This window comes from Zea mays, chromosome 5 (genome assembly GCF_902167145.1).
Source record: "Zea mays cultivar B73 chromosome 5, Zm-B73-REFERENCE-NAM-5.0, whole genome shotgun sequence".
In the NCBI taxonomy this organism is placed as follows: Eukaryota; Viridiplantae; Streptophyta; class Magnoliopsida; order Poales; family Poaceae; genus Zea; species Zea mays.
Genome location: NC_050100.1, coordinates 208,425,195 through 208,438,588, shown reverse-complemented (window position 1 = coordinate 208,438,588; position 13,394 = coordinate 208,425,195). Strand labels below are relative to the sequence as shown.

General features: G+C 47.3%; 1 protein-coding gene across 1 annotated transcript; it reads right to left on the bottom strand.

The window, feature by feature from the left end:
• Positions 1-7,172: 7,172 nt before the first annotated feature.
• LOC732837 (vitamin E synthesis4) lies at positions 7,173-10,773 on the bottom strand. The gene is given in 6 exon segments (NM_001112444.1): positions 7,173-7,464; positions 7,596-7,698; positions 7,921-8,124; positions 8,580-8,684; positions 8,777-8,946; positions 10,338-10,773. Coding segments are annotated over 6 exon segments (1,059 nt in total). The 5' UTR covers positions 10,705-10,773; the 3' UTR covers positions 7,173-7,354.
• Between the last annotated feature and the right edge of the window lie 2,621 nt (positions 10,774-13,394).

Below are 13,394 nucleotides of genomic sequence, written 5' to 3'. Positions count from 1 at the left end.
TTCATCATTCAATTTAGAAATTGAAACTAGATGTTTATTACAAGCATCAACATTAAGATCTTTACACCTAGTGCACGTTTCAACAATTTCTACACAAGATGTTGATTTACTAGCTACTTCTAGTTTAGCATTTAAGTCATCATTAACACTCTTTAAAGTAGCAATGTTTTCATGACAAGAAGATAATTCACTAGAAAGCACTTCATTTCTTTTAACTTCTAAAGCATAGGATTTTTGTGCCTCTATAAACTTATCATGTTCATCATACAACAAATCCTCTTGCTTTTCTAAAAGTCTATCCTTTTCATTCAAGGCATCAATCAATTCATTGATTTTATCAATTTTATTTCTATCCAATCCCTTGAACAAACTAGAGTAATCTATTTCATCATCACTAGACTCATCGTCACTAGAAGAATCATAAGTGATATCATTACGAGTGATTACCTTCTTCTCTCTTGCCATGAGGCAAGTGTGATGCTCGTTGGGGAAGAGGGATGACTTGTTGAATGCAGTGGCGGCGAGTCCCTCATTGTCGGAGTCAGACGAGGAGCAGTCCGAATCCCACTCCTTGCCAAGATGAGCCTCGCCCTTTGCCTTCTTATAATTCTTCTTCTTCTCCCTCTTGTTCCCTTGGTCCTGATCACTATCATTGTCGGGACAGTTAGCAATAAAATGACCAAGCTTACCGCATTTGAAGCACGAACGCTTCCCCTTGGCTTTGGTCTTGCTTGGTTGTCCCTTGCGACCTTTAAGCGCCGTCTTGAATCTTTTGATGATGAGGGCCATCTCTTCATCATTAAGTCCGGCCGCCTCAATTTGTGCCACCCTGCTAGGTAGCGCCTCCTTGCTTCTTGTTGCCTTGAGAGCAAGGGGTTGAGGCTCGTTGATCGGTCCATTCAAGGCGTCGTCCACGTATCTTGCCTCCTTGATCATCATCCGCCCGCTTACGAATTTTCCGAGTACCTCCTCGGGCGTCATCTTCGTGTACCTGGGATTCTCACGAATATTGTTCACGAGATGAGGATCAAGAACGGTAAATGACCTTAGCATTAGGCGGACGACGTCGTGGTCCGTCCATCGCGTGCTTCCGTAGCTCCTTATTTTGTTGATAAGGATCTTGAGCCGGTTGTATGTTTGCGTCGGCTCCTCGCCCCTTATCATCGCGAATCGTCCGAGCTCGCCCTCCACCAACTCCATCTTGGTGAGTAAGGTGACATCATTCCCCTCATGAGAGATCTTGAGGGTGTCCCAAATTTGCTTGGCATTGTCCAAGCCGCTCACCTTGTGATACTCGTCCCTGCACAAAGAGGCTAGCAACACAGTAGTAGCTTGTGCATTTTTATGGATCTGTTCATTAATAAACGAAGGACTATCCGAGCTATCAAATTTCATTCCACTTTCCACAATCTCCCAAATGCTTGGATGGAGAGAAAATAGGTGTGTACGCATTTTGTGACTCCAAAATCCGTAGTCCTCTCCATCAAAGTGAGGAGGCTTGCCAAGTGGAATGGGGAGCAAATGAGCATTTGAGCTGTGCGGAATGCGCGAATAATCAAAAGAAAAGTTTGAGTTAACCATCTTTTGTTTGTCGTAGTCGTCGTCCTTGTGGGAAGAAGTAGACTCGTCGCTGTCGTAGTAGACGATCTCCTTGATACGTCTTGTCTTCTTCTTCTTCCCATCTTTATGTCTGTGGCCCGAGCCAGAGTCGTTGGATTTGTCATCTTTTGGCTCGTTGACGAAGGACTCCTTTTCCTTGTCGTTGATCACGATTCCCTTCCCCTTAGGATCCATCTCTTCGGGCGGTTAGTCCCTTTCTTGAAGAGAACGGCTCTGATACCAATTGAGAGCACCTAGAGGGGGGGTGAATAGGTGATCCTGTAAAACTTAAACTTATAGCCACAAAAACTTGTCAAGTGTTAGCATAATAAATGCCAAGTGGCTAGAAAGGAGTCTCGACAAAACACAATACCACGAGAGATCAATCACAGAGACGACACAGTGGTTTATCCCGTGGTTCGGCCAAGACCAACGCTTGCCTACTCCACGTTGTGGCGTCCCAACGGATGAGGGTTGCAATCAACCCCTCTCAAGCGGTCCAAAGACCCACTTGAATACCACGGTGTTTTGGTTGCTTTTTCTCAATCCCGTTTGCGAGGAATCTCCACAACTTGGAGCCTCTCGCCCTTACAATTGAAGTTCACAGAGAAACACAGAGCAAGGGGGAATGAGCAACGCACACAAGACTTCAAAAGATCAGAGCAACAACACGCACACAAGTCGCAACAAGAGCTCGCAACACAACTCAAAGAGTTCACAACTCCACAAGAGCTCTATATGCTATCACAATGAAACGAATGCGCGAGATCGATGTCTTGGTGCTTAGGAATGTTGTAGGAATGCTTGGTGTACTCCTCCATGCGCCTAGGGGTCCCTTTTATAGCCCTAAGGCAGCTAGGAGCCGTTGAGAACAAATCTGGAAGGCCATCCTTGCCTTCTGTCGTCGGGCGCACCGGACAGTCCGGTGCACACCGGACACTGTCCGGTGCCCGATTTCCTTCCTTAAATAGCGCAGTCGACCTTTGCAGATCTGGGAGCCGTTGGCACACCGGATATGTCCGGTGCACACCGGACAGTCCGGTGCCCCCTTCCGACCGTTGGCTCGGCCACGTGTCGCGCACGAATTCCGCGGCCGACCGTTGGCCCGGCCGACCGTTGGCTCACCGGACAGTCCGGTGCACACCGGACAGTCCGGTGCACACCGGACAGTCCGGTGAATTTTAGCCGTACGTCGTCGGCGAATTCCCGAGAGCGGCCTCTTCGGCCGAGGCAGCCTGGCGCACCGGACACTGTCCGGTGCACCACCGGACAGTCCGGTGCCCCAGACCGAAACAGCCTCTTGGCTGTACACAGCCATCTCTTCTCTTTTCTTCTTCTTTCTGTTTCTAAAACTTAGACAAGTATATTAGTACACAAAACTAATGTACTAAGACTTAGAAACATACCTTTGCTCTTGATTTGCACTTTGTCCATCCATGAGCATAAATTCACATTTAAGCACTTGTGTTGGCACTCAATCACCAAAATACTTAGAAATGGCCCAAGGGCACATTTCCCTTTCAGGGGTAAGAGGTATTTTCCTTTTTATGGCAAGTTTTAGGGTCAGGGTTGCGACCTATGGCCAGTCCTATGGCTCTGATACCACCTGAAGCGTCCCGATCCTTTGGGACTCAAATGTGATACAAATACTAGTCCCAGGAGGCTAGTAAACACATTTCTTACTTCAAATAGTACAGAGTTTATATAAAGGTTATTACAATACCGGGGTACAAGCTCGAGAGAGCCAAAATAAGAAGCGCAGTAGGAAAATATACTAGCCCAAGCCACAGGCAGAACTGGGTGCAGACACAGCCCTCTCAATCAAGCATAGCCGAAAAGAAGTCTTCGGCTGCTGAAAAACATAAATAAATCTGGGTGAATACACTAGGTATTCTGTAAGCCCACCCCGCTCCCGTAGAGAGAAAGAGACCTATAATATACATGCTTTATTTGGTGGAGTTGAAGTCACTCATCATTTTCTTAGAGAAAGGCAGTTACTGTAAGGTTTTCCCATAGTCTTAAAAGTAACCAAAAACTCAACCACCACTGAGCTTCCCGCTCCCGTGGCCTTAGTTTCTTTCTCAACACCCATTTAATCACACATTTTCCTTTGCATGAAACTCATAGAAAAAGCTCTAATTGCCATACCATACCAGACTCGTCCATACCAGTGGACACGAACTATTCGAATAGGTTTCAACTCTGCGCAGAGGGGTACACTTTACCCACTAGCCCGGTTTCTGCGATCTCACCGTCGCGAGACCCGAATGCCGGATCTCTTTCCTTACTCGTACGTCCTAACCTTAACGGTTATCCGGAAGGAGTCAGGCCACCACCATGTCCAAACCGGACAAAACTTTCCCCCTCCTTATCCTCCCGGTGCTCCCCAGCCTTAACCCTGGGGTTGGACCGCATGAGTTCGGATGGAGTGACTGCCCACACAGTCTCGAGTGGTTGTACGATAAAGGAGTACAGGTAGTGAATATGACAAGCCGGTCCTTATATGAGGGGACAATCCTTCTGCTCACGCCTAAACCAGCTGAGCCAACACCTTAGGCCCTCCCCTAAACCAGGGAGTCCCTGATCATCCCACTCCCAAGGTGATGAGGGTGAGTACCCTTCATCGCATAACCTTTCAAAAAGAGGTTTTATTTGAAGAAACCCATTGCCCTTCTTCCCAATCCATATTTCGTATCCAGAATGTATATGTTAATGCGGGCCATCTCTCACTCACAATGCAATATTCCCCCATAATTCCCGGCCTAGGCAATGGTAGAGAGAGTAGGTAATTTATGCATCAAGGGAAGGATGGACTTGCCTTCGTTGAAGCTTTCCTGGCACAGAAGATCTACTTCCGGAAGTTCGGGCTCTGGTCCCTCTTCCGGGGCTACGGGTTCCGGATCAACGGTCCCCGCTTCTTCTAGGAAAACAGGCAATAAAACAATATATCAACAGGGATTCATAAATTATAGTGTGTCATTTTCTAACATCATTATTGCATGTGACCTTAGAAATTATTTTTGATAATTTTTGGTGCATAAAATATTGAGGAGACTAATTAAAGGAGGAAAATGCTGAAAAAGGAAAAAGAAAAAGGGTTTCAGCTCTGGTGGGCCGGGGGAAAGGAATCTGGCCCAGCCAGGCGCGAGTGCGCGCGGGCGCGAATGCGCCGGCCCAGTTGCGGCCCAGGGCAAGGGACGGCGCGGGCGCGCAAAGGTGACGGCGTCGCCGCGGGCCCCACGTGCCAGAGAGAGCGGGAGGGGGAAGAGAACGACGTCAGGTTGACGGGGGGGGGGGGGGGGGAAATGAACCGGCCGTCCGCGGGGAGGACCCGACCGCCGGTGGGCTCGGCGACGGTTCGCCGCGCGGTGGCCCGGTTTTTGGACAGTGAGCAGGTGCCTTAGCACGGGGAGGTGCTGGCGGACCTAGAGGTGGGCTTAATTTGGTCAGAGGAGGTCGGGGAGGGGGTTGCTCGCGGGGAGGCGACGGAGTTTCGCGGCGGGGTTGCCGTCGGCGAGCTTGGGGCGAGAATTCGGGGTGGGGAAATGGTGTACTGCGTCCGCGGCGGTGTGGCGAAGCTAGGAGGCTTAGGCAATCGCTTGATGGATCAACAGAGGGGCAGGGAGAAGAGAGGGACGACTCACCGGGGAGGAAGACGAAGGCGGCGGCTCTTCCACGAATTGAGCTCGGACGAGGGAGGGGAGGGATGGCCGTGGCTGGTGCGGGGAAGGAGGAGCTCGGGGCGGCCCTTTTATAGGTGCGCGAGGGAAGGGGGCGATGGAGCTTCGCGGCTCCGGTGAGCTACACAGTGCCGGCCATAAATGCCGCACAGCGCCGCCGAGGGGACACCACGGCGGGGCGGTACCGACGAGGACGCTGGTCAAGGGGGGGGACGGAGCGGTGCCAAACTTCCCTGTGCGGCGAGAAGACGGAGGAGGGGACGGAGGCGATGGCCGGAGGTGACCGCGATGAAGGGACAGCGGGAGGACGATGAAACAGCTGACAAGCGGGGCCACACTGCTAGTGGGAGTGAGCGCGCGCGAGAGAGGGCGGCTGACGGGTGGGGACGTTTCGCCAGTGAGAGGGAGGGAGAGCGCAGGGCGGGCTGGCGCGCGCGCGGGAGCAGGCCGAAGATGGGCCGAGGGAAGAATGAGCGCGGGCGCGCGGGGAGACGCGGCTGCGGGTTTGGGCCGGGAAACGGCCCAGCAGGGGGGAGGGGTTTTCTCTTTTTCTTTTTATTTTCTAAATCCTATTTCCCTTTTTGCATCTTTTTCTTTTGAACAAATTATTTTGTGGGTAATCTAGGTGCTGGAAAATAGAATCTAAGTGATGTGCTTGTGATCAAACAATGGTGTATGCATATGATGAAAGAAAATCTAAGGGAGTTCTTGGAATTAAAGGATGAAAAGGAGGGAAAGGGGGTAGGTTAGGGTTTCAACCCTAGGTTAGGATTTTTGGGATGTTACAATGATTATCAGAGAATACTTGCGATTCTTTTATAATAAATCTATCCATAGCTCCCTTCTGAGACTGAGTTAAATCCTCTATTCTTTGTTTTCTCTTACGCTTTTGATAACCAGAATCATATTTTCTAGCCGATTGGCAGAAGACATAACGCCAATAATTGGATCTTGAAATATTAATATTTAATATGCATGCATACGAGATGAATAAAATAATCAATATCTTATTTTATTAATAAAGTTAGACAATTAAATATACAATGCATATATAGGATGTTACCTTATAATTTGATGGCTTTATTTTAGAGGAAGACACAGAGTGATCGGACAAACCACGGACAGAGCAAGATCCACGGCTACGCAGCCGCTGGAGCACAGCACGAATAAACGACGGTGGACGATAAAGAACAGCAGAAGGAGTGAAGGACCGTAGAAGCGCGCTGGCAGTCTGGCACCTGCCAGCACAGTGAGCAACTGCAGCGAGAACCGTAGAAGGTAGAAGCGCATCGTCGCCTGGGCAGTCGTGGGTGCTAGAGCATCCCAGCAGCAGCCCAAATCTTCAAATTTGATAAATAGCAAATGTTAATGACTAAACCTAATTAGTATTATTAATGGGCTAGATATTTGGGGGCCCAAAAAAGTGGAGGCCCTGTGCACGGCCCTGCCGTGTAACCTCGACATTATATGATGCCGGCTGTTAGGATCAAACACGGTAATAGTCGAGTGTGAACGTGAAGAAAAAGCTAAAATTCAAAAAAAAAATGGCCATTGGCACGTCGAACATACAATGTCCGGTTCACTGGAGCTAGATTAGAGACGATGATCCAGGAACAGCAGAAAAAGTATAGAAGCTTATCCACTTATGACGTGTCGGCCAAACAAGGTGTGAAATAATACTCTACCCTGAAACTCGAAACAAGGATCTACAAACGGGTGGGGTGAAGTGGCGGAGCCCATATATGGATGCCTGTTGGGCACGTGCCCAGACTTCGGCCCAAGTACTCATAGACCCAGCACACAAGGACGTACAAATGCTTGTGTGAAGAAAGCGACTCTGGGATGGAAAGGAAAGGTAGGGGAGGCCGCGACGTGTAGATCGACAGTAACGGAAGCGTGTGGAACAGTGAATTTGAAATATCTCGACGAGTGGCAGAAAATTATTTAACATGTCCTAGGAGAATGTTGATTTTGGTGCAGTATAGATGAGTAGACGGCGATGGTGCCACGGATCTACATTATTGCACTTGGCACTCCTGTGCCTGTGCTAGTAACTTGTGCTCCTTGGCCTCCTCCTACGCGGCTCCAGGCTTGCGACAGGTGATGATGGTGAATTTGATGAGCCCCTTCTTGTAGCCCTGGATCATTAGCGGCATCACCATCGCGCCTCTGATCGTCTTCCATCCTAGACAGACAAAACCCAATGACAAAACCGACTGAGGTCCCAACCGGTTGAAGGTTTTTTTTTTTTGCTGCACTCCCTACTCAGTAAAACAGAGCCTTAACAAGACGGGGGGAGAGTAATAGGTTGCGTACCGGTCGTCAGCAGAGAGGTGAAGCCCTTCCATGTTAGCGCTGATTTTATCACGGCGGGCCAAAACGGGGCCACGTTCTCCGACCAGTCAGCTGTCTTGATATCCTGGGACCACATGCAAACAGCGAAAAGAATCCTGTTATTTTGTATCGATATCACACACAGCAGGCAAATTGCCAGTTTGGTGTGTCCCGCTAATAGGTGGGGTCTATAGAGCATTCAATGTAGCCAAGATCTTGACGCTGACGACGCAGATTTGTATTGTATGCAAGGTAAATACAGCAAGGGATATTTCAAATCCAATCAAACTTCAAATCAGCTATTTACCTCGAGAGACAGTGACTTGGCAATGTTCACATAGTCTGAAGGTGAGCACCAGTCCGGGAGGTAGTACGCGTCGCATATCCTCCTCAGGAGGCTCAGTTCATCGGGCTTTAGCGAGGTTTCGGATGGATCCAGGTTCCTATGGCACCATGTCACGATGATTATTGTCCCTCCAGGAGCCGCCACGCGTGCTAGCTCACTAACAAACTAGATACCAAAGCCAGGTAAGGATTCAGGAAAGCCACACTAATTCAGTAGAAATCATTGCTGAGAAAGAAATCGAAATCTTCAACAACAAAAAATCATCTAGGAATTGGATTGAACTTGTTTTAGAGTTTCAGGGCACAACCCCCGGTCATTGCATTGTAATTGCAGCATTGGAGTGCAATCGTTGCATTTGTTTTTCAGAAGCAGCCTGCTGGATTCAGTACAGCTTGTATCCACACAAAGGAGATGCTGAATGTTTTACTCTCTCTCTCTCTCTCTCTCTCTCTAGTTGTAACAAACTCACACGCTACTGATTCAAACGGATGCATGCGACCCTTGCCGTTACCGACTGTCTGTAGTGCCCTTACATCATCTGATTCCAGATCTTGATTCTTTTTTCTCGAAAGCTACGCTGCCTTGTCTTTCAAAAAAAAAGGACGAATAGAACAGGTTACCTTTCTCTTGTCCGGCATGTGCTCGCCACTCTCCATGGACCACACCAGATCGAACTGCCCGTCAGGAAACGGTTGCTCCAGAGCATCAGCAACTTGCAGAGTAACCTGCTCCGTCACGCGGGGTGGAAGGGAGACGTTAACCGGCCGTTATAACAATTTGCAAGAGAGGTAAGAGGAGGAGCAGCAGCAGTGGGCACCTGATCCGACAACCCCTGCGCTGCAGCGAGAGCATTTCCTCTCTCGGCTTGAACAGGGCTCAACGTGATCCCAGTGCACTGCGCTCCGTATTTCTTCGCCAAGTACCTTGAGCTACCACCAATGCCACATCCGACATCGACTATTGTTTTTGGTGTCTTCTCTGGATCATCTGCACGCAAATAAAAAAAAACAGGAAACCTAGTAAAATACGAAGTATGCAGTACAGTGCGTCTACATCAGGATAGAAATTGTGGTTGCCGACTTAAGGGGTGTTTGGTTGCCCTGCTAAAGTTTAGCCCGGGTCACATCAAGCGTTTGACTTTTAAATAGGAGTATGAAATATAGACCCAACCAACTGGACTAGATTCGTCTCGTCTTTTAATCTTCGGCTGACAAATTAGTTTTATAATCCGACTACATTTAATACCCGGAACGGAGGTTCAAACATTCAATATGACAGGGGCTAAATTTTAGTTTGGGGTAACCAAACACCCCCTTAGAGAGAGAGAGAGTAAAGACAGTAAGACACACATGCGTACATACATACTATCTCTGAGCGAGAAACCTTAACAACCGGAGTACAGTACCGGACAAACAGGACAAAGGATGAAAGGGGCAGGAAGCCAGGAAAGCAGGTGGAATAAATAGAAATAGCGTAGTGCCGTGCCGTACCGTGCCCCGTGACTCCGTGAGTCTTTGGACAAAGGGCCAATTCCCTGTATGCCACTGGAAAATATACTCATTCCTTGTATGCCACTGGCCCCACATGTCATAGACACCAAAAAATATACCTATATGCCACTCAGTGGCACACAAGGGATGAGTATAAAATCTGATGGCATACCAGGAATTTTCTCTTGGACAAAAGACAGGGCCGTTTCCTAGCTTTGCGAGCCGGGACCCGGATTGGCCGGCCGCTTTCAACCAATCGGGTAGCGATAACCTGGGCGGTGCCGGTGGACACAATCACCCAAATGTGCGACTAGTACTCCTAATACGGGTCGAGGTTTTTTAATCATGACGAGCACCATAAAAAACAGGAGTTCAAATTACGATCCAGCACAAAATAATATGTGTATGACTGAGCCTCAAATTCCAGTCCATCAGATCCCAACATAGCCCGCACGTATGGGTCAAGCTTGGACCGACATGGCCTAATAAAGGTCATATTGCTTATAATTTCTTTAATTTAGTAAGTTATAAAGTTTATATGGTTGTAATATTTAAACTTCATGTTTGGTGCTTACGTTGTTTATTGTCTTTAGTTTAGTAAGCTATGTACTTCGTGTGGTTGTAGTATTTAAATTTTATATAGTTTAAATATATGAATCGGGTTTGGGTCGGTACAGCTCAACAAAGTCACAGCATATTTTAGGTCCAGAATAAGTCACTGTTTCTACTCTTCTGCTCTTTGAGCTGTCATGAGTCATGACACGATCCAAAAAAAAAAGTTTTAGTGCTTCTGGGCCAAGCCCATTTAGCTCAAACCACTATGGACTCGGGCGAGCCTGAGCCCAATTCTCATCACTATGTACGACCAGGATACGGGCGTAGACGCACCTGAGGCTGGGACACCGGCGAAGGCGAGCGCCTCCTCGATCATGCGGATCTGGGCGCGGCGGTGATCGGCCATGGAGGCGGCCTCGCTCGAGTCGTAGAAGCCGTGGTGCATGTGGTCGCCCCAGATGTTCTCCCACAGCCCCGACGACTCGTCGTACAGCCCCGCGATGCCCTCCTTCAGACCCGGCGGCGCCGTCGCGGGGGCCTGAGCCGTCGACGAGGCCATCGGACGCAGGCTGACGACGGCGCGTCGGAGACGGCGGGAGTGGCGCGGGACGTGCGAAGGGGCGCGGTAGTGGCTGCCGCGGCGGCAGGCTGCGAGGCTCCTGGAGGACTGGGAGCAATGGAGCAGCGCCGCGTGAGCCATTTGCGGCGCCGGGATGCGCGATATTTAAAAGAGGCCGAGGCGAGGGGTCTGGGCTGTGGTGGCTGTGTGTGCGCGCACCGCGGCACTGTTTCGTAGCCTAGTGATAAAGTAGAGGTGCCGGCAGGGAAATGGACAACGTGGTGCCCCTTGTCCCTTGAATATCCATGCCCCACGTGGCCGTGTGAATTTGCTGAAAATGTGAAATGAAAAATCCTAGTTTCGTGCTATCTCCGTTATGAAAAATTGTACAATACTAGTTTTTAATCAAACTATTCAAGGGTCTCCTTTTGGTGTAGCTCCGATTTGGACTTTTTTATGATTCTTAATATAGAGCTATGCCAAATGGCCATTTAAAAACAACGCTTGCAAAGAGGGCTCCGAAACCAGAGTTGAGAAAACGCAGTGTTTTCTGATCTTCCTTACAGATTTAACGTAACTAGATAGTACAATATCCATGTTACGACGGCACACAATTATATTTGATACATATAAAAAATAAATTTAATATGAAACTGAACATATGGTTTATATTTCATATATTAAACCGACAAGAGCAAATGTTACATTTTAACTTAGTCAAAAGGCCAAGGAAAATATGAGTTGAAAAGAAGGCTGATCCTTTTTTATAGCTCGTTCGGTTTCCCATGATGTAAGTGCTTTAAAGTTGTAGAATTATACTCTATCTGTTGTAAATTAAAATCCAATTTCATTTTTAATAGATTTATACAATAATTAATGAATTTGTTTTCTACATTTGCCCAGATTCATACAACGAATATTAATTTGGTATGGACGGAGTAATAAATTGTCACTAGATTTATTTTTGCCAAACGTCTTTAGCTTCACAAGAGGAGCCAAAAGCCCAAAACTAGAGATACGGAGGCATTTTAGGATGGTCTAAAGCCCCACCAAACTAGCCTTTGAGTTTAACATTTTTATAATAAATACCAATATTTATGTCATTAACTATAAGTTTATATATTATAATATAATCTAATAATATCTATGCATCATATAGGTGCACTGTGCATATACGATATATGAGACTCCCATCACTTTTTAACAGTGACGGAGTACCCATTATGGCGCAATATAGCAGCTGCCATACCTCAAATTTTATATCTCACTTGAGTACTAAAGCATATGTGGAGTAGTGGTTGTGCTTTGGTCGATATATAATCCCTTCTGTTGGTCCGTTTTTCTTTCTTCTCCTAGCTACCAGGTACATTCCTGCAGTTTGCACCATTTTTTTCTTTTTATTCTACCAGAAACCAGGTATGTTGCCATACCTCATTTATTTTTTTTTGTCCTTCGCCACTGCTTTTTAACCGCCACGCAAGAAAATTGAGCTTCGAACAAACTAGTCTTCACCATCCATGTTGGGTAGGTATGCTATAGTGCAAGACTGTTGATGCAATCGAATCTGACCTGTTGGCACGGCAACTAGAACTTGCTAGAATAATCGAGAGTACTTCAGTTTTGATTTTGTTTTGTTCTGACATTTTAGCTAGCCAATGCAAAGAATGAATAAATTGATATAGTAGCAACGGTCAGTTAATGATTGAATAATATTCCTTGTTTCTTGCAGTCTAAACTTTGCATGGTATCTTTCAAAGTTTCTATGGCTACGTCTATCTTTATTAACCTCATATGTTTGTCTTGTCTACAAGTAGTATATGTTATGTTTCTGCATATCCAGTGATCTGGAGGCAACGACATTACATCTACCGTTAATGCCATTGTCTAATCTAAGCTGATTTGACGATTGTTTCTGTGCATCGATGGGGCATCTGGGTGAATGGTTTCAGTTAAAAGGGAAGAGATACTGGCTCTAATTAGAATGAAACGTTTATCTTTGTGAAGTAGGACTGCACCGAACTTATCCATGCATTGTTCATCTGACAGCGGTGCTAATTCTTTCTCGAAGAAGAAAAAATGTTATACAGAAGATGTTGTTCAGATTTTCCTTGCATGGCATCCTCATATGTCACTAGCACATAGGAACTAAAAGTTGTTTTTCCGGATCTCACCAACAGAGCACGCAAACAATGAATCACAGGTTGAGAAAAGGGTGAGGAGGTCAGGGAAAGTGATTCTCCGTCACGCATCCGCCGGTAGAAACACAAAGCCTAGAACCATGAAGCCGACCAAAGATCTCGCAGACGGAGGACATAAACCCTAGAACCGTGAAACCGACGAAAGACTGAAGAGAGAAATGGTGGCAAATCCTAACGTTGTCACGAGTGGTACGACGAAGAAACGATAGAGAGAGCGAGGAAGGGACGAACCTGTAGCATGGATCTCGAAGAGGAAGAGGCGACGTAGCAAGCGAGGAGGAGCGATGGGACGTTGATAGTCGCCTAGAGGGGGGTGAATAGGGCGAAACTGAAATTTACACAAATAATCACAACTACAAGCCGGGGTTAGCGTTAGTAATAAAGAAATGAGTCCGCGAGAGAGGGCGCAAAACAAATCCCAAGCAAATGAACAAGTAAGACACGGAGATTTGTTTTACCGAGGTTCGGTTTTTGCAAACCTACTCCCCGTTGAGGAGGCCACAAAGGCCGGGTCTCTTTCAACCCTTCCCTCTCTCAAACGATCCACGGATCGAGTGAGCTTTCTTTTCTCGACCACTTGGAACACAAAGTTCCCGCAAGGGCCACCACACAATTGGTGCATCTTGCTTTGAT